The sequence below is a fragment of the Ranitomeya imitator genome, chromosome 4, assembly GCF_032444005.1.
Source record: "Ranitomeya imitator isolate aRanImi1 chromosome 4, aRanImi1.pri, whole genome shotgun sequence".
In the NCBI taxonomy this organism is placed as follows: domain Eukaryota; kingdom Metazoa; phylum Chordata; class Amphibia; order Anura; family Dendrobatidae; genus Ranitomeya; species Ranitomeya imitator.
The window spans coordinates 269,500,683-269,519,759 of NC_091285.1; the positions used below are offsets into that span (position 1 = coordinate 269,500,683).

General features: G+C 42.7%; 1 protein-coding gene across 2 annotated transcripts in view; it reads right to left on the bottom strand.

Moving 5' to 3' along the window:
- TMEM19 (transmembrane protein 19) overlaps nt 1-18,825 on the bottom strand; it is a 34,933-nt gene extending 16,108 nt beyond the window's left edge. Inside the window, exons 1-4 of one of the 2 annotated variants that reach the window (XM_069764598.1) lie at nt 18,401-18,825; nt 14,879-15,026; nt 9,926-10,039; nt 1,834-1,971 (exon numbers count right to left, since the gene is read on the bottom strand). In XM_069764598.1, the coding sequence (XP_069620699.1) occupies nt 1,834-1,971; nt 9,926-10,039; nt 14,879-15,008 (382 nt within the window). In that variant the 5' untranslated portion in view covers nt 15,009-15,026; nt 18,401-18,825. Of the gene's footprint in view, nt 1-1,833; nt 1,972-9,925; nt 10,040-14,878; nt 15,027-15,308; nt 15,390-18,400 lie in introns of those variants that run through there. The other variant, XM_069764599.1, reaches the window with a different exon arrangement.
- Nucleotides 18,826-19,077: the final 252 nt, after the last annotated feature.

The window sequence follows — 19,077 nt, forward strand, 5'->3', positions numbered from 1 at the left end:
AAATAATAGCAGTTCTGCTCCCGAGTCTTCACCATTGTAGCCAAGGAACAGAATCTACCACGAGGCTTTTAACCCCTTCATGACCGAATTTTTTTTTTGGGGGGGGGGGTGGCGGCGGCGTTGTTTTTAGCTCCCCTCCTTACCAGAGCCATAACTTTTTTATTTTTCTGTCAATATGGCCATGTGAGGGCTTATTTTTTGCGGGATGAGTTGTACATTTTTACGACACCATTGGTTTTACCATATTGTGTACTAAAAAAAAAACAGGAAAAAAAGTCCAAGTGTGGTGAAATTGCAAAAAAAGTCCAACCCACACTTATTTTTTGTTTGGCTATTTTGCTAGGTTCACTAAATGCTTAAACGGCGATTCTGATTCTCCAGGTCATTACAAGTTCATATACACCAAACATGTGTAGGTTCTTTTTTTATCTAAGTGGCGAAAAAAAATTCCAAACTTTTGCTTAAATTGTTTTTTAAAAATTGCGCAATTTTCCGATACCTGTAGCGTCTCTATTTTTTGTGACCTCAGATTAGGTGAGAGCTTATTTTTTGTGTGCCGAGCTGACATTTTTATTGATACTATTTTGGTGCAGATACGATCTTTTGATCGGCCGTTATTGCATTTTAACGCAATGTCGCGGCGACAAAAAAGAAAAAGTAATTCTGTCATTTTGACTTTTTTCTCGTTACTCCGCTTAGCAATCAGGTTTATCCTTTTTTTTACTGACAGATCGGGCGATTCTGAACGCGGCGATACCAAACAGGTGTATGTTTGATTTTATTTTTAATGTTTTATTTTGAATGGGGCGAAAGGGGGGTGATTTGAACTTATATATATATATATTTTTTTTTTTTTTTTACACATTTTTTTTTTTTTTTACTTTTGGCATGCTTCAATAGTCTCCATAAGAGACTAGAAGCTGCCATATCCTGATCGGCTCTGCTACATAGAGGCGATGGTCAGATCGCCTCTATGTAGTAGAATTGCTGACTTGCTAAGATGGCCGACCACTGGTGACCCGCGATCACATGACGCAAGTCACTGGTGTGCGTTATTCTATTTTTAGGTCCCATTGTTTACTGTTTAAAATTATTGATTATCATTTGCTCTTTTGTATTTAACACGCATGTTCTATACAAAACGAACTTTCACTTGATTTTTTTTTTCAAGCGTTTTTCCACATTATGTAATTAATCTTCATAGGTGCCAATAACTATGAACAGGACTGCACATTGCAAAAAAATCACAGGGCAGACAAGAAAATAAGGACACCCCCATTGAATGCGCCATAAATGACTCAATGTTTATTGTATATCCTGTAATTATGAATGTACAAGTCTGTCATTGTAAATTTGTTTACTGTAAACGATATCTATAACCCTTTCTCATGTACAGCACCATGGAATTAATGGTGCTATATCAATAAATAATAATAGATGTCCATAGGTGAGACTACACCTGTAACCTGGCGTTATTTCTTTGAGGCTCTGGATGCGCAGATGGGCTGCTGAGCATAAATAAAAGCTCACCAGGAGGTTAGTGCAGGTCAAGAGTTCTCTTATTGAAAGAAGAAAAAGATTAGAAAACACAAGAAGCTAAAGCCACCATGGAGGACAAAAACTTATCTGACACATCATGTAATCTTCAATAAGAGGTATCTCAACACTACGTCACTTTTTCACTGATATCCCCATGCATCAGCCCTGTCTTCTGACAATCTGGCACATAAAGTGTCTACTATATAATAAACGACCAGGCATAGTGTGCCAGAGCAGCAGATTATCTTGGAAAGGGGAACTAATGATTTCTACCACAAGGATGTTTTAGGTTACCTTCTTTGTATTCAGAGTCAAACTTTTTCTTGGCCTCTCCTTTCCATTTTGTGAGTTTTGATGATGTAAAAAAGAACATAAGAAGGGCTGAGAAAAAGCTGTAGTTAGCGACTGTCAGGAGAAAACCGACCAGCAGCCCTGTAAAGAAAAACAACACAGAATAATAGATTCTATGCACCAAGCCCAAGAGAGTTGGATGTATGAAAACATAGTCAACAAATGCCTGGAAATACAATGCAAGGCTGCCATTACACATCATTACACACCCAGACCCATTCAAACCTATGGGTCTGAGCACATGTACGTGTGATTACAACACATATACATACAGTATAATATATATATATATATATATATATATATATATATATATATATATATATATACACACACACAGTGGGGCAAAAAAGTATTTAGTCAGTCAGCAATAGTACAAGTTCCACCACTTAAAAAGATGAGAGGCGTCTGTAATTTACATCATAGGTAGACCTCAACTATGGGAGACAAACTGAGAAAAAAAAATCCAGAAAATCACATTGTTTGCTTTTTTATCATTTTTTTTTGCATATTATGGTGGAAAATAAGTATTTGGTCAGAAACAAACAATCAAGATTTCTGGCTCTCACAGACCTGTAACTTCTTCTTTAAGAGTCTCCTCTTTCCTCCATTCATTACCTGTAGTAATGGCACCTGTTTAAACTTGTTATCAGTATAAAAAGACACCTGTGCACACCCTCAAACAGTCTGACTCCAAACTCCACTATGGTGAAGACCAAAGAGCTGTCAAAGGACACCAGAAACAAAATTGTAGCCCTGCACCAGGCTGGGAAGACTGAATCTGCAATAGCCAACCAGCTTGGTGTGAAGAAATCAACAGTGGGAGCAATAATTAGAAAATGGAAGACATACAAGACCACTGATAATCTCCCTCGATCTGGGGCTCCACGCAAAATCCCACCCCGTGGGGTCAGAATGATCACAAGAACGGTGAGCAAAATCCCAGAACCACGCGGGGGGACCTAGTGAATGAACTGCAGAGAGCTGGGACCAATGTAACAAGGCCTACCATAAGTAACACACTACGCCACCATGGACTCAGATCCTGCAGTGCCAGACGTGTCCCACTGCTTAAGCCAGTACATGTCCGGGCCCGTCTGAAGTTTGCTAGAGAGCATTTGGATGATCCAGAGGAGTTTTGGGAGAATGTCCTATGGTCTGATGAAACCAAACTGGAACTGTTTGGTAGAAACACAACTTGTCGTGTTTGCAGGAAAAAGAATACTGAGTTGCATCCATCAAACACCATATCTACTGTAAAGCATGGTGGTGGAAACATCATGCTTTGGGGCTGTTTCTCTGCAAAGGGGCCAGGACGACTGATCCGGGTACATGAAAGAATGAATGGGGCCATGTATCGTGAGATTTTGAGTGCAAACCTCCTTCCATCAGCAAGGGCATTGAAGATGAAACGTGGCTGGGTCTTTCAACATGACAATGATCCAAAGCACACCGCCAGGGCAACGAAGGAGTGGCTTCGTAAGAAGCATTTCAAGGTCCTGGAGTGGCCTAGCCAGTCTCCAGATCTCAACCCTATAGAAAACCTTTGGAGGGAGTTGAAAGTCCGTGTTGCCAAGCGAAAAGCCAAAAACATCACTGCTCTAGAGGAGATCTGCATGGAGGAATGGGCCAACATACCAACAACAGTGTGTGGCAACCTTGTGAAGACTTACAGAAAACGTTTGACCTCTGTCATTGGCAACAAAGGATATATTACAAAGTATTGAGATGAAATTTTGTTTCTGACCAAATACTTATTTTCCACCATAATATGCAAATAAAATGTTAAAAAAACAGACAATGTGATTTCCTGGATTTTTTTTTCTCAGTTTGTCTCCCATAGTTGAGGTCTACTTATGATGTAAATTACAGACGCCTCTCATCTTTTTAAGTGGTGGAACTTGCACTATTGCTGACTGACTAAATACTTTTTTGCCCCACTGTATATATATATATATATTTTTTTTTTTTTTATTTGTGGGCAAAAGTATTGACACCCCTGCAATCCTGTCAGATAATACTCGGTTTCTTCCTGCTGAAAATGATTTCAATCACAAATTCTTTGGTATTATCTTCATTTAATTTGTCTACAATGATAAAACACAAAAAGAATTGTCCTAAAGCCAAATTGGATATAATTCCACACCAAACATAAAAAAGGGAGTGGACAAAAGTATTGGCACTGTTCGAAAAATCATGTGATGCTTCTCTAATTTGTGTAATTAACAGCACCTGTAACTTACCTGTGGCACCTAACAGGTGTTGGCAATAACTAAATCACACTTGCAGCCAGTTGACATGGATTAAAGTTGCCTCAACCTCTGTCCTATGTCCTTGTGTGTACCACATTGAGCATGGAGAAAAGAAAGAAGACCAAAGAACTGTCTGAGGACTTGAGAAACCAAATTGTGAGGAAGCATGAGCAATCTCAAGGCTACAAGTCCATCTCCAAAGACCTGAATGTTCCTGTGTCTACCATGCGCAGTGTCATCAAGAAGTTTAAAGCCCATGGCACTGTGGCTAACCTCCCTAGATGTGGACGGAAAAGAAAAATTGACAAGAGATTTCAACGCAAGATTGTGCGGATGTTGGATAAAGAACCTCGAGTCCTCGACTAACATCTAAACAAGTTCAAGCTGCCCTGCAGTCCGAGGGTACAACAGTGTCAACCCGTACTATCCGTCGGCGTCTGAATGAAAAGGGATTGTATGGTAGGAGACCCAGGAAGACCCCACTTCTTACCCTAAGACATAAAAAAGCCAGGCTGGAGTTTGCCAAAACTTACCTGAAAAAGCCTAAAACATTTTGGAAGAATGTTCTCTGGTCAGATGAGACAAAAGTAGAGCTTTTTGGGCAAAGGCATCAACATAGAGTTTACAGGAGAAAAAAAGAGGCATTCAAAGAAAAGAACACGGTCCCCACAGTCAAACATGGCGGAGGTTCCCTGATGTTTTGGGGTTGCTTTGCTACCTCTAGCACTGGACTGCTTGACCGTGTGCATGGCATTATGAAGTCTGAAGACTACCAACACATTTTGCAGCATAATGTAGGGCCCAGTGTGAGAAAGCTGGGTCTCCCTCAGAGTCCATGGGTCTTCCAGCAGGACAATGACCCAAAACACACTTCAAAAAGCACTAGAAAATGGTTTGAGAGAAAGCACTGGAGACTTCTAAGGTGGCCAGCAATGAGTCCAGACCTGAATCCATAGAACACCCGTGGAGAGATCTAAAAATGGTAGTTTGGAGAAGGCACCCTTCAAATATCAGGGACCTGGAGCAGTTTGCCAAAGAAGAATGGTCTAAAATTCCAGCAGAGCATTGTAAGAAACTCATTGATGGTTACCGGAAGCGGATCATCGCAGTTATTTTGGCTAAAGGTTGTGCAACCAAGTATTAGGCTCAGGGTGCCAATACTTTTGTCTGGCCCATTTTTGGAGTTTTGTGTGAAATGATCATTGTTTTGCTTTTTGCTTCATTCTCTTTTGTGTTTTTTTCATTTAAGACAAATTAAATGATAAGAATACCAAAGAATTTGTGATTGCAATCATTTTCAGGAAGAAACTGAGTATTATCTGACAGAATTGCAGGGGTGTCAATACTTTTGGCCACAAGAGTGTGAGTGTGTGTGTGTGTGTGTATCTATCTATATATATATGGTAGTGTAGGACCCATCAGTCAGAGGGAGATCACCTTGCCGTGGTTGATGGGCACACATGAATTGGCCAATTTATGCGCTAAGAATCCTCATTTTATCTATAACTAAGTTTTATGAAAAATTTATGAAAAATATTTTTGAGAAGTATTCATATTGAATATTTGTCTGTGTCTTCACATGGCCTAGATTCATGTACATGTGCTGCTGTGCTGCTGTGTTCTTTACCTATATGATGCAGCTTGCACGTGTTCACATTAGGAGTGCTGGTTGTTTTTTTTTCTCTATTTTTTTCTCTCTCTCTCTCTCTCCATTTATATAGCCTCTTCATCAGGCTGGTATACCAAAATATTTGAAGAAACCCAATTATATACAGTGGAGAGCACAGGCAAGGTGTGATACATAGACATTTAAATAAACAAACACTGAGCTTAAAGAGAGAATCCTTAAGGTACCGTTACACTAAACGATTTACCAACGATCACGACCAGCGATACGACCTGGCCGTGATCGTTGGTAAGTCGTTGTGTGGTCACTGGGGAGCTGTCACACAGTCAGCTCTCTCCAGCGACCAACGATCCGGGGAAAGACTTCAGCATCGTTGAAACTATCTTCAACGATGCCGAAGTCCCCGGGTAACCAGGGTAAACATCGGGTTACTAAGTGCAGGGCCGCACTTAGTAACCCGATATTTACCCTAGTTACCATTGTAAAAGTAAAAAAAAAAACAAAAACACAGTACATACTCACATTCCGATGTCTGTCACGTCCCCCGGCGTCAGCTTCCCTGCACTGACTGTCAGCGCCGGCCGGCCGTAAAGCAGAGCACAGTGGTGACGTCACCGCTGTGCTCTGCTTTACGGCCGACGCTGACAGTCAGTGCAGGGAAGCTGACGCCGGGGGACGTGACAGACATCGGAATGTGAGTATGTACTGTTTTTTTTTTTAACTTTTACAATGGTAACCAGGGTAAATATCGGGTTACTAAGCACGGCCCTGCGCTTAGTAACCCGATATTTAAAAAAAATAAAAAATCGTTATATACTCACTGTCCGTCGGCCCCTCGGATCCACAACAGGCCTTTCCTGCTGCTCGCGACGTTCCGGTGACCGCTCCATGCATTGCGATCTCGCGAGATGATGACGTAGCGGTCAGGGATATGATGCCCACATTGCAATATACTGCGTGGGCTGTGCAATATACTGCGTGGGCTGTGCAATATACTGCGTGGGCTGTGCAATATACTGCGTGGGCTGTGCAATATACTGCGTGGGCTGTGCAATATACTGCGTGGGCTGTGCAATATACTGCGAGGGCTGTGCAATATACTGCGTGGGCTGGGCCATATACTGCGTGGGCTGGGCAATATACTGCGTGGGCTGGGCAATATACTGCGTGGGCTGGGCAATATACTGCGTGGGCTGGGCAATATACTGCGTGGGCTGTGCAATATACTGCGTGGGCTGTGCAATATACTGCGTGGGCTGTGCAATATACTGCGTGGGCTGTGCAATATACTGCGTGGGCTGTGCAATATACTGCGTGGGCTGTGCAATATACTGCGTGGGCTGTGCAATATACTGCGTGGGCTGTGCAATATACTGCGTGGGCTGTGCAATATACTGCGTGGGCTGTGCAATATACTGCGTGGGCTGTGCAATATCCTGCGTGGGCTGTGCAATATCCCATAGAATGTAAGTCCGCAAGGACAGGGTCCTCTCCGCTCTGCACCAGTCTGTCACTGTAAACTATCTATAACCCTGTATGTAACCCCTTTCTCATGTACAGCACCATGGAATTGGGCTACGTTCACATTAGCGTTTTGCGTGTTTGCGTCGGGCGACGCATGCGCCCCTATATTTAACATGGGGGACGCATGGACATGCGTTGTGCTGCGTTGTGCGACGCATGCGTTTTTTTTGCCGCAAGCGTCGGGCGCAGAAAACGCAACACGTTGCATTTTTCTTGCATCCAAATTTCGGCAAAAAAGGACGCATGCGTCGCAAAACGCAGCGTTTTTGCGTGCGTTTTTATTTGCGTTGTGCGTTGCGTCGCCGACGCAGCGGCGCACAACGCAAATGTGAACGTAGCCTAAATGGTGCTATATAAATAAATAATAATATACTACGTGGGCTGTGCAATAGGCTGTGCAATATACTGCGTGGGCTGTGCAATATACTGCGTGGGCTGTGCAATATACTGCGTGGGCTGTGCAATATCCCATAGAATGTAAGTCCGCAAGGACAGGGTCCTCTCCGCTCTGTACCAGTCTGTCACCTTAAACTATCTATAACCATGTATGTAACCCCTTTCTCATGTACAGCACCATGGAATTAATGGTGCTATATAAATAAATAATAATATACTACGTGGGCTGTGCAATATACTGCGTGGGCTGTGCAATATACTACGTGGCCCGCCGCGAACAATCAGTGACAGGCGCAGTCCGGCTGCGAATTGGCACGGGATTTGAACCACGCTTCGTTAATTGGTCACGGCCGGCCGAATCCTGGGTATTCAATGTATTATTCTAAAATCTTCATAAATAAACTACATACATATTCTAGAATACGTTAGAATCGGGCTACCATCTAGTTTGATTAATAAAAGTATAAGTTTTCATGGAAAATACAAAATTCTCTGGGTGACCCTAAACTTTTGAACGGTAGTGTACATGTGAGCTTTCTTTGCCAGAAGACCTCTCTCCTGAACAACACGTGACTGTTACGCTCGGTAGAGCATTCATGTGTTTTCAGATTTGATAAAAAAGAAAGCGCCTCTGCCGGAGAATTGAAGGGTCAATTATGAATGTAAATGACCCCTACCTTATATTTCCCAACATTATCTCTTTGGGGAGAGTCGGGAGGCCCCAATACACATACACAGCAGACAGACATAGAGTACAACCTATATCGTATCCAATGCCTTCACTGATGAGGGAGGAACCATAAAGAAGTACAATTCTTAACCCTTCATGACCCGGGGTATTTTCGTTTTTCGCTCCCCTCCTTCCCAGAGCCATAACTTTTTTAATTTTCTGTCAATATGGCCGTGTGAGGGCTTATTTTTTTGCGGGATGAGCTGTACTTTTGAACAACATCATTGGTTTTAGCATGTTGTGTACTAGAAAACGGGAAAAAAATTCAAGTGCGGTGAAATTGCAAAAAAAGTGCAATCCCACACTTGTTTTTTTGTTTGGCTTTTTTACTAGGTTCACTAAATGCTAAAACTGACTTGCTAATATGATTCTCCAGGTCATTACGAGTTCACAGACACCAAACATGTTAGGTTCTTTTTTATCTAAGTGGTGAAAAAAAAAAAATCCAAACTTTGAAAAACAAAAAAAAATTGCGCCATTTTACGATACTCGTAGCATCTCCATTTTTCGTCATCTGGGGTCGGGTGAGGGCTTATTTTTTTGCGTGCCGAGCTGATGTTTTTAATTATACTATTTTGATGCAGATACTTTCTTTTGATCGCCCGTTAATCCTTTTTTTTATTGATAGATTGGGCGATTCTGAAGGCGGCGATACCAAATATGTGTATATTTGATTTTTTTGTTTTATTTTGAATGGGGTGAAAGGGGGGTGATTTGAACTTTTATATTTTTTAGAACTTTTTTTTTTTTTTACTTTTGCCATGTTTCAATAGCCTCCATGGGAGGCTAGAAGCTGGCACAACTCGATCAGCTCAACTACATAGGAGGGAAGCTCAGATCGCTCCTATGTAGCTGAATTCCTGCATTTTTGAATTCTTGCCACAGGGTGGCACTCATAGCAATCCGGCCCTGATCATCTGACGGGGGTCAGAGATGCGCTCATTTCCGACCCGATGGCCGGAAACGGTAGTTAAATGTCGCTGGGAGCGTTTGACAGTGGCATTTAACTAGTTAATAGCGGCGGGTGAGACCACTGCCGCCTATTAGTGGTAGATGACTGGCTGCAGCTTTCATGTGGCATAATGTCGTGCGAGTGCTAGAAGATGCACAACCAGCGTCACTGGAATGGCACTAGTCTGGGAGGTGAGTATAAGCTGTTTTTATTTTCAATGGGGCCCAATTTTGTTTAAAGGGGTTGTACAATGCAAATCGAGAAGTCTGCAGTTACTCTGTGCAACTGCAGACATATGAATTCCCCCCAGCTCACACAGTGTTAACTGTGAGGATTTGTCAGTCCAGCTGGGACTGGAAGTGTACTTACAAGTGTATGGGGCTGGCTGGGGGTATGTATAACGCATAGGTACCGGAAGGTCCCAGCTCAGAAACCGATGAATCCTTTCATTTGGACCGGTCAAGTCCTATAAGAAGGGGTTGTCCAAGTCCAAAAAAAAAAAAAGCCAAGTGCACTGTATCTAGAACATGACGCAGAAAATATGGAAAACATACCTCCTAGAGCACCACTGCTATCCAAGCTCTTCTTCTTTATGCCATGGGAAACGATAACAATTGGAATTATTACAGAAAGCAGCCAACGCCAAGGAGATATGGGCCGCAGAGTGCCTAGGAGAACAAGTTCAGAAAGTCATTTCATATTACTGGTTTTCTGACTTTTAAGCACACATAATATATATATATATATATATATATATATATATATACAGTGGGGCAAAAAAGTATTTAGTCAGTCAGCAATAGTGCAAGTTCCACCACTTAAAAAGATGAGAGGCGTCTGTAATTTACATCATAGGTAGACCTCAACTATGGGAGACAAACTGAGAAAAAAAAATCCAGAAAATCACATTGTCTGTTTTTTTAACATTTTATTTGCATATTATGGTGGAAAATAAGTATTTGGTCAGAAACAAAATTTCATCTCAAAACTTTGTAATATATCCTTTGTTGGCAATGACAGAGGTCAAACATTTTCTGTAAGTCTTCACAAGGTTGCCACACACTGTTGTTGGTATGTTGGCCCATTCCTCCATGCAGATCTCCTCTAGAGCAGTGATGTTTTTGGCTTTTCGCTTGGCAACACGGACTTTCAACTCCCTCCAAAGGTTTTCTATAGGGTTGAGATCTGGAGACTGGCTAGGCCACTCCAGGACCTTGAAATGCTTCTTACGAAGCCACTCCTTCGTTGCTCTGGCGGTGTGCTTTGGATCATTGTCATGTTGAAAGACCCAGCCACGTTTCATCTTCAATGCCCTTGCTGATGGAAGGAGGTTTGCACTCAAAATCTCACGATACATGGCCCCATTCATTATTTCATGTACCCGGATCAGTCGTCCTGGCCCCTTTGCAGAGAAACAGCCCCAAAGCATGATGTTTCCACCACCATGCTTTACAGTAGGTATGGTGTTTGATGGATGCAACTCAGTATTCTTTTTCCTCCAAACACGACAAGTTGTGTTTCTACCAAACAGTTCCAGTTTGGTTTCATCAGACCATAGGACATTCTCCCAAAACTCCTCTGGATCATCCAAATGCTCTCTAGCAAACTTCAGACGGGCCCGGACATGTACTGGCTTAAGCAGTGGGACACGTCTGGCACTGCAGAATCTGAGTCCATGGTGGCGTAGTGTGTTACTTATGGTAGGCCTTGTTACATTGGTCCCAGCTCTCAGAAGGTCATTCACTAGGTCCCCCCGCGTGGTTCTGGGATTTTTGCTCACCGTTCTTGTGATCATTCTGACCCCACGGGGTGGGATTTTGCGTGGAGCCCCAGATCGAGGGAGATTATCAGTGGTCTTGTATGTCTTCCATTTTCTAATTATTGCTCCCACTGTTGATTTCTTCACTCCAAGCTGGTTGGCTATTGCAGATTCAGTCTTCCCAGCCTGGTGCAGGGCTACAATTTTGTTTCTGGTGTCCTTTGACAGCTCTTTGGTCTTCACCATAGTGGAGTTTGGAGTCAGACTGTTTGAGGGTGTGCACAGGTGTCTTTTTATACTGATAACAAGTTTAAACAGGTGCCATTACTACAGGTAATGAGTGGAGGAAAGAGGAGACTCTTAAAGAAGAAGTTACAGGTCTGTGAGAGCCTGAAAGCTTGATTGTTTGTTTCTGACCAAATACTTATTTTCCACCATAATATGCAAATAAAATGTTAAAAAAACAGACAATGTGATTTTCTGGATTTTTTTTTCTCAGTTTGTCTCCCAAAGTTGAGGTCTACCTATGATGTAAATTACAGACGCCTCTCATCTTTTTAAGTGGTGGAACTTGCACTATTGCTGACTGACTAAATACTTTTTTGCCCCACTGTATATACACATACACATATCTATACATATATCTATACATCTATATATATACAGTCATGGCCAAAAGTATTGACACCCCTGCAATTCTGTCAGATAATACTCAGTTTCTTCCTGAAAATGATCGCAAACACAAATTATTTGGTATTATTATCTTCATTTAATTTGTCTTAAATGAAAAAACACAAAAGAGAATGAAGCAAAAAGCAAAACATTGATCATTTCACACAAAACTCCAAAAATGGGCCAGACAAAAGTATTGGCACCCTCAGCCTAATACTTGGTTGCACAACCTTTAGCCAAAATAACTGTAACCAACCGCTTCCGGTAACCATCAATGAGTTTCTTACAATGTTCTGCTGGAATTTTAGACCATTCTTCTTTGGCAAACTGCTCCAGGTCCCTGATATTTGAAGGGTGCCTTCTCCAAACTACCATTTTTAGATCTCTCCACAGGTGTTCTATGGGATTCAGGTCTGGACTCATTGCTGGCCACCTTAGAAGTCTCCAGTGCTTTCTCTCAAACCATTTTCTAGTGCTTTGTGAAGTGTGTTTTGGGTCATTGTCCTGCTGGAAGACCCATGACCTGTGAGGGAGACCCAGCTTTCTCACACTAGGCCCTAAATTATGCTGCAAAATTTGTTGGTAGTCTTCAGACTTCATAAGCCATGCACACGGTCAAGCAGTCCAGTGCCAGAGGCAGCAAAGCAACCCCAAAACATCAGGGAACCTCCGCCATGTTTGACTGTGGGGACCGTGTTCTTTTCTTTGAATGCCTCTTTTTTTCTCCTGTAAACTCTATGTTGATGCCTTTGCCCAAAAAGCTCTACTTTTGTCTCATCTGACCAGAGAACATTCTTCCAAAAAGTTTTAGGCTTTTTCAGGTAAGTTTTGGCAAACTCCAGCCTGGCTTTTTTGTGTCTCGGGGTAAGAAGTGGGGTCTTCCTGGGTCTCCTACCATACAGTCCCTTTTCATTCAGATGCTGACGGATAGTACGGGTTGACACTGTTGTACCCTCGGACTGCAGGGCAGCTTGAACTTGTTTGGATATTAGTCGAGGTTCTTTATCCAACATCCATACAATCTTGCGTTGAAATCTCTTGTCAATTTTTCTTTTCTGTCCACATCTAGGGAGGTTAGCCACAGTGCCATGGGCTTTAAACTTCTTGACACTGCGCACGGTAGAGACAGGAACATTCAGGTCTTTGGAGATGGACTTGTAGCCTTGAGATTGATCATCCATCCTCACAATTTGGTTTCTTAAGTCCTCAGACAGTTCTTTGGTCTTCTTTCTTTTCTCCATGCTCAATGTGGTACACACAAGGACACAGGACAGAGGTTGAGTCAACTTTAATCCATGTCAACTGGCTGCAAGTGTGATTTAGTTATTGCCAACACCTGTTAGGTGCCACAGGTAAGTTACAGGTGCTGTTAATTACACAAATTAGAGAAGTAACATGATTTTTCGAACAGTGCCAATACTTTTGTCCACTCCCTTTTTTATGTTTGGTGTGGAATTATATCCAATTTGGCTTTAGGACAATTCTTTTTGTGTTTTTTCATTTAAGACAAATTAAATGAAGATAATACCAAAGAATTTGTGATTGCAATCATTTTCAGGAAGAAAATGAGTATTATCTGACAGAATTGCAGGGGTGTTATTACTTTTGGCCATGACTATATATATATATATATATACATACATATATATATATATATACATACATATATATATATATACATACATATATATATATATACATACATATATATATATATATACATACATATATATATATATATATACATACATATATATATATATATATATACATACATATATATATACATACATATATATATATATATATATACATACATATATATATACATACATATATATATATACATACATATATATATATATATATATATATACATATATATATATACATATATATATATATATATACATATATATATATATATATACATATATATATATATATATATATATATATACACATATACATACATATATATATACATATATATATACATATATATATATATATATATATATATATATATATATATATACATATACATATATATATATATATATATATATATATATATATATATATATAGTCTGTATGATGATGCAATGAAATCATTGCATTTTTCCATTTGTCCATACCTGGTGGACGAGCTTCGCAGGTTTAGTGCTTCGTCTCTAATATATAATAAAATTAGTCCTACCCTAATAAAAAATTATTTAAAGGGACCCTGTCAGCAGGATTGTGCACAGTAACCTACAGTGTCAGGTTGGCGCTGTTATACTGATTACAATGATACCTGGTCAGTCTTGTGGTTGTTGTTTAATCTTTATTTCCAGTTTTGTGTTAATCATATGCCCGCGCCCCCGGGTGGCCTGTGGGGGTCTTCATGTGGTGCTCTGCTTAGGAATTCATACTGATGGCTTATGACAGGTCACTGATCCCTCACTGACCTGCCTCTCCTATTTTACATACTGCATATCTTATTGTTTGAAGAAAAAAAAAATGACATCATGCAGGCGGCGGCGCCTGCGCTCTAGCATGATCGGATCTATAATATCCATATATTCATTTGATTTTGTCATTTTTTTGTTCCTCAAGAAATTTATCTTCATCAAAATGGCGCTGGAAGCTGCATAGCAGCATTATACGGAATGTGATCGATGCTACTGCGCAGGCGCCGCCATATTGATAAGAGAAAAAAAAATGGTGCCGGTGGTGGCGCCTGTGCAGTAGTATCTACCTGCCATCCGACAGATGCTACTGCACAGGCACCGCCAGCACCATCTTTTAATCAGTATAACAGCGCCAACCTGACACTAGATTAATGAGCACAATCCTGCTGACAGGGTCCCTTTAAGGGGATGGTCTGAGGTTCAGACAAATCCCCTAAATAGAACTGATGATATCAGGATATCAGGCCTCTGGTATGGATGACAATGTCACTATGGTCTGCAATGGCTGCGGCCGTGTCATGGCAATAGTAAGTACTGGCCACAGACATTACTGCTGCAGAACGAGGAAGCGGAAATGGGGAAATAACCAAGCTAGAAAGCCGATCCCGCGTCAGGGAGCTTACCATAATATGTACTGGCAGTAATTGATATAATCCAGAAGGACAGGGATATGCAAAGGATCATGGACAGAATGAAAATATTCATCATCATGTTTGCGTATTCCTTATAAATGTCGTCTCGAATAAACAGCATACCTGCAGCTCAACAAGCCTAAAAAGAGAGGTAAAAAAGCCGGTGTTAGTCCGCAGTGCAGATGTAACCAACACCACAGACCTGGTATATGGGGTATGCAGCACTGATGGAAACTGCAGCATTCCCACAACGACTGGGGCAGCAAACCCCGCACAATCCACCTATAGCCCCCATCAGTTGTAGTGAAAATAACAGCAAGCTCAAAGTCTGCCCAGGAAAAAAAAGCAGAGGTATCACCCGCTGGAGGGACACTGCCCCTCAAACAGCTGGGCAGCATGCCGAAAGTAAGACCCCACTGACCTTAAGTCCTTGAAAACCCCTCTGACTGGACTTTACTCAGCAGCAGAATGAGCGGGCACTATACAGATGGCATAATCTGCCCGAATGTGTTGTGTAACCACTGGTGGATAAGGCATCACTAATTGCTCCACGCTCATCACCGCCACTAACAGAAATCACACGATTCAGAGGAAACAGACGGCAAAGGAGGGGAAACTGTGCTAGAAAACAGTGTATACTGGCATCACGGCTCTCTCATACCACATGGTGGGCACGGAATCTGTCAGACAATTGACGGAGCTGAAACGTGACCAACAGATCCAAAATAGTTCTTGCGGCAAGAATACTTCGCCAATCTGAACTATACTCGCCCTCAAAACTTAAGGAAACCATAAGGCTATGTGCACACGTCAGGATTCTTGGCAGAAATTTTCCTGAAAAAAAACGGACATTTCTGCCAGAAATCCGCATGCGTTTTTTTTGCGCGTTTTTGATGCTTTTTTGCGTTATTTTCCAAATGCATAGAATAGCGGGAAAAATGTGACAAAACACACAAAATTAATGAACATGCTGTTTTTTTTTACCGCGATGCGTTTTTTTCGCGGAAAAAGATGCATCATGTGCACAAAAATTGCAGAATGCATTCTAAATGATAGGATGCATAATGTATGCGTTTTTAATTAGTTTTTATCACGAAAAAAACTGCAAAAAAACCTGAACGGGTGCACATACCCTAAGGCTATGTTCATATGTTGCGTTATTTTATGCAAAGTTTAAGCCGCTTACAAAAAAAAGCAGGTTTTGCTTAGTCTTTGCTGTTTTTTAATATGTTTTTGGTGTGTTTTTTTTTTTACTGTGATTTTGTCAGGGTACATTCTGCATGTTGATAAAGTTTAGCGCATAAAAAAAATAATCTGATTCAGCTTCATCAGGTTTTAGCACCAAAAATGCAGCAAAATGCATGTGCAGATTGTAAAAAACAGGTGCACTGGGCCTGTTTTTCTGACGGACCCGTCGAGGCTATGTGCACCTGTTGTATATGCATCTTCGAAGCGGTTTTCCGCTGCAAAAAAACACATACACAACACAACCCATGTTAAAAATAAAAAAATTTAAAAAAAAAAAAAAAAAAAAAAAAAAAATCGCAATATTCTCACCTTTCGGCATCTCGTGCAGCATTACCGATGCTCCCAGCAGCTGGCGTTCCCAGTAATGCCTTGCGCTACAATGACCTTTGATGACATAAAGGTCTCGAGAGACCGCGACGTCATCGGGTCATTTCGCAAGGCATTACTGGGAACGCCAGCTGCCGGGAGCATCGCGAGAATTGGTAACGCTGTGCGGGACGCCAGAAGGTTAGAATATTGCGATTTTTTTTTTTAACATTATATCTTTTTACTATTGATGCTGCATAGGCAGCATCAATAGTAAGAAGAGAGAGAGAGTGAGAGAGAATTTCCCTTCCGCGCATGCTCCGTTTGAAAAGACGGGACCCGTCGCTGGATTCCTGCTTTTCAGTCAGCGAAAGTGCAGAAAAAACAATCCTCTGAACGTGTTCTCTGCCCGACGGACAGCAATTTTACTACGGATCCAGTGCACGACGGATGAAACGTGTGGCCATCCGTCGCTAATACAAGTCTATGAGGAAAAAACGCATCCTGCGGGCAAAATCGCAGGATCTGTTTTTTTCACAAAATGACGCATTATGACAGACGGAAGTGTCATAGAGGCCTTACACGCAGCAGTGACAACACATGGCAAACATGGTTACTGGCAGCTTCTTTCCAGGAAAAGCTTGTTTTTACAAGACTGTCTCTTTAAATATGGATATGCTCACACACGTCGGAATCCGCCACCATTCAAACGTCCAGAGAGAAGGGTAAGGTGGCGCAGCCGTTCATACATTATGGCCGTCTGCTCTGCTTTAGGCTATGTTCACATGGCGTTTTGGCCTATGATCTACGGCTCTGTCAGGGCAAGCGCATGAGTACCTGCAAAATGGGATTTGGGTGTATGTGCTAAAGGGGGGCCATTATCTGTAACGCTGCAGTCACAGTGTGCTCTCATACATAACTTATAGCCGCACACACCGACATGAGGCGGTGCCGAGATACAGCCGACTACCTCTTGGTACTCGCCTCAACTAGGCGGATATGGATGAAACCTATGTACAACCGAGCACACTGTGATTCCATCTGATTCATTAACAATGGCTTGTTGGTGCACACACCCGCGTCACGCTCCAGGGTTTCAGATGAAAGCCACTGACGAGAGGGTGAAACACAGTGTGAACACGGCTTTAGACGCAAACAATAAGTGATATTTTCCATCAGTTCTGCAGAAGAAAGTAGAGGAGCCCCATTGACAAGAATAGGGTCCGTCTCGCTTATGTTTTACTTTCTGATCTAAAAAAAATCCTCTTTTAAAAACAGCCCCCATAATAATACATAGATCCGGGGGGCTTCCTCTTAGATGACTGATGGAACAGATCACTGTGCTTTATATGATTATTATAGTAATCCACGGCCATTGTCCAGAGCAGCCAGGTCCGATCTGCAGGAGAGCCTGGCAGTGATGGGTGGTCAGCCTGGCAGTGATGGGTGGTCAGCCTGGCAGTGATGGGTGGTCAGCCTGGCAGTGATGGGTGGTCAGCCTGGCAGTGATGGGTGGTCAGCCTGGCAGTGATGGGTGGTCAGCCTGGCAGTGATGGGTGGTCAGCCTGGCAGTGATGGGTGGTCAGCCTGGCTGTGATGGGTGGTCAGCCTGGCAGTGATGGGTGGTCAGCCTGGCAGTGATGGGTGGTCAGCCTGGCAGTGATGGGTGGTCAGCCTGGCAGTGATGGGTGGTCAGCCTGGCAGTGATGGGTGGTCAGCCTGGCAGTGATGGGTGGTCAGCCTGGCAGTGATGGGTGGTCAGCCTGGCAGTGATGGGTGGTCAGCCTGGCAGTGATGGGGGGTCAGCCAGCCATCAGACCGGGGAGTATGGCGGCGGGAGCTCTCACACAGGGCCCCATGTCCAGGTGTAAGGTCACCACCTGCAGCCTGACACCTGCCAAGCTGAGCTATGAGCCCTCAGTCACCGGGCAGATAACTACTCCTCCCAATGTGTCTCACCGTGACTCGCAGTGTGCGCTGAGGACACGTCCAGGCCCCGGTAACAGCCGCCATGTCTGCTCGTCACACATGTGGTGTATACTAGCGGAATCGGCGCTCCCCGGCTCTCACGCTGACCGGAACACTTCCGGCCACCTAGCGGTCACAGCAGGCGGAGCAGGCCGACACTTCCGCCCCTCAGCAGCACAGTGCGGGCCGGGAACGTGAGGACGGAGAGTGCACGCGGTGTACCGGTCACGTGCTCGCCGGGATTCATCTCCATCCACTACGGTGGTGACACCGTGTCCGGTGCTCTCTCCGTAACCGTAGGAACAGGCGGCTTCTGCCTTCAGAGAGCTCTGTGCACACTACAGGGTCAGAGAGAGGCTGCTGGAAGCCTGCGGATGGAATGCGTGATTCGTGCGGTATCTGTGGCTCTCACAGTCAAGCTCTGTGCATGTTGGTGAAAATAAAGCACATTAAAAAAAAAAAAGCCGATATATAAGGGTAGGTTCACACAGGGCGTTTTCTGGTGCGTGTATTATTCTGCAGCAAAGCCTGGTTTCTTGGCAGGGAAGAAGCTGCGGCAAAAAACGCAGTTTTTTGTTTGCGGTTTGGGGGCTAACTTGTGTCACTTTGTGCATGCTAATAAAGTGGAGTACCTCCAGAGGGAAAACTATACTTCCTGTAGAACCGTA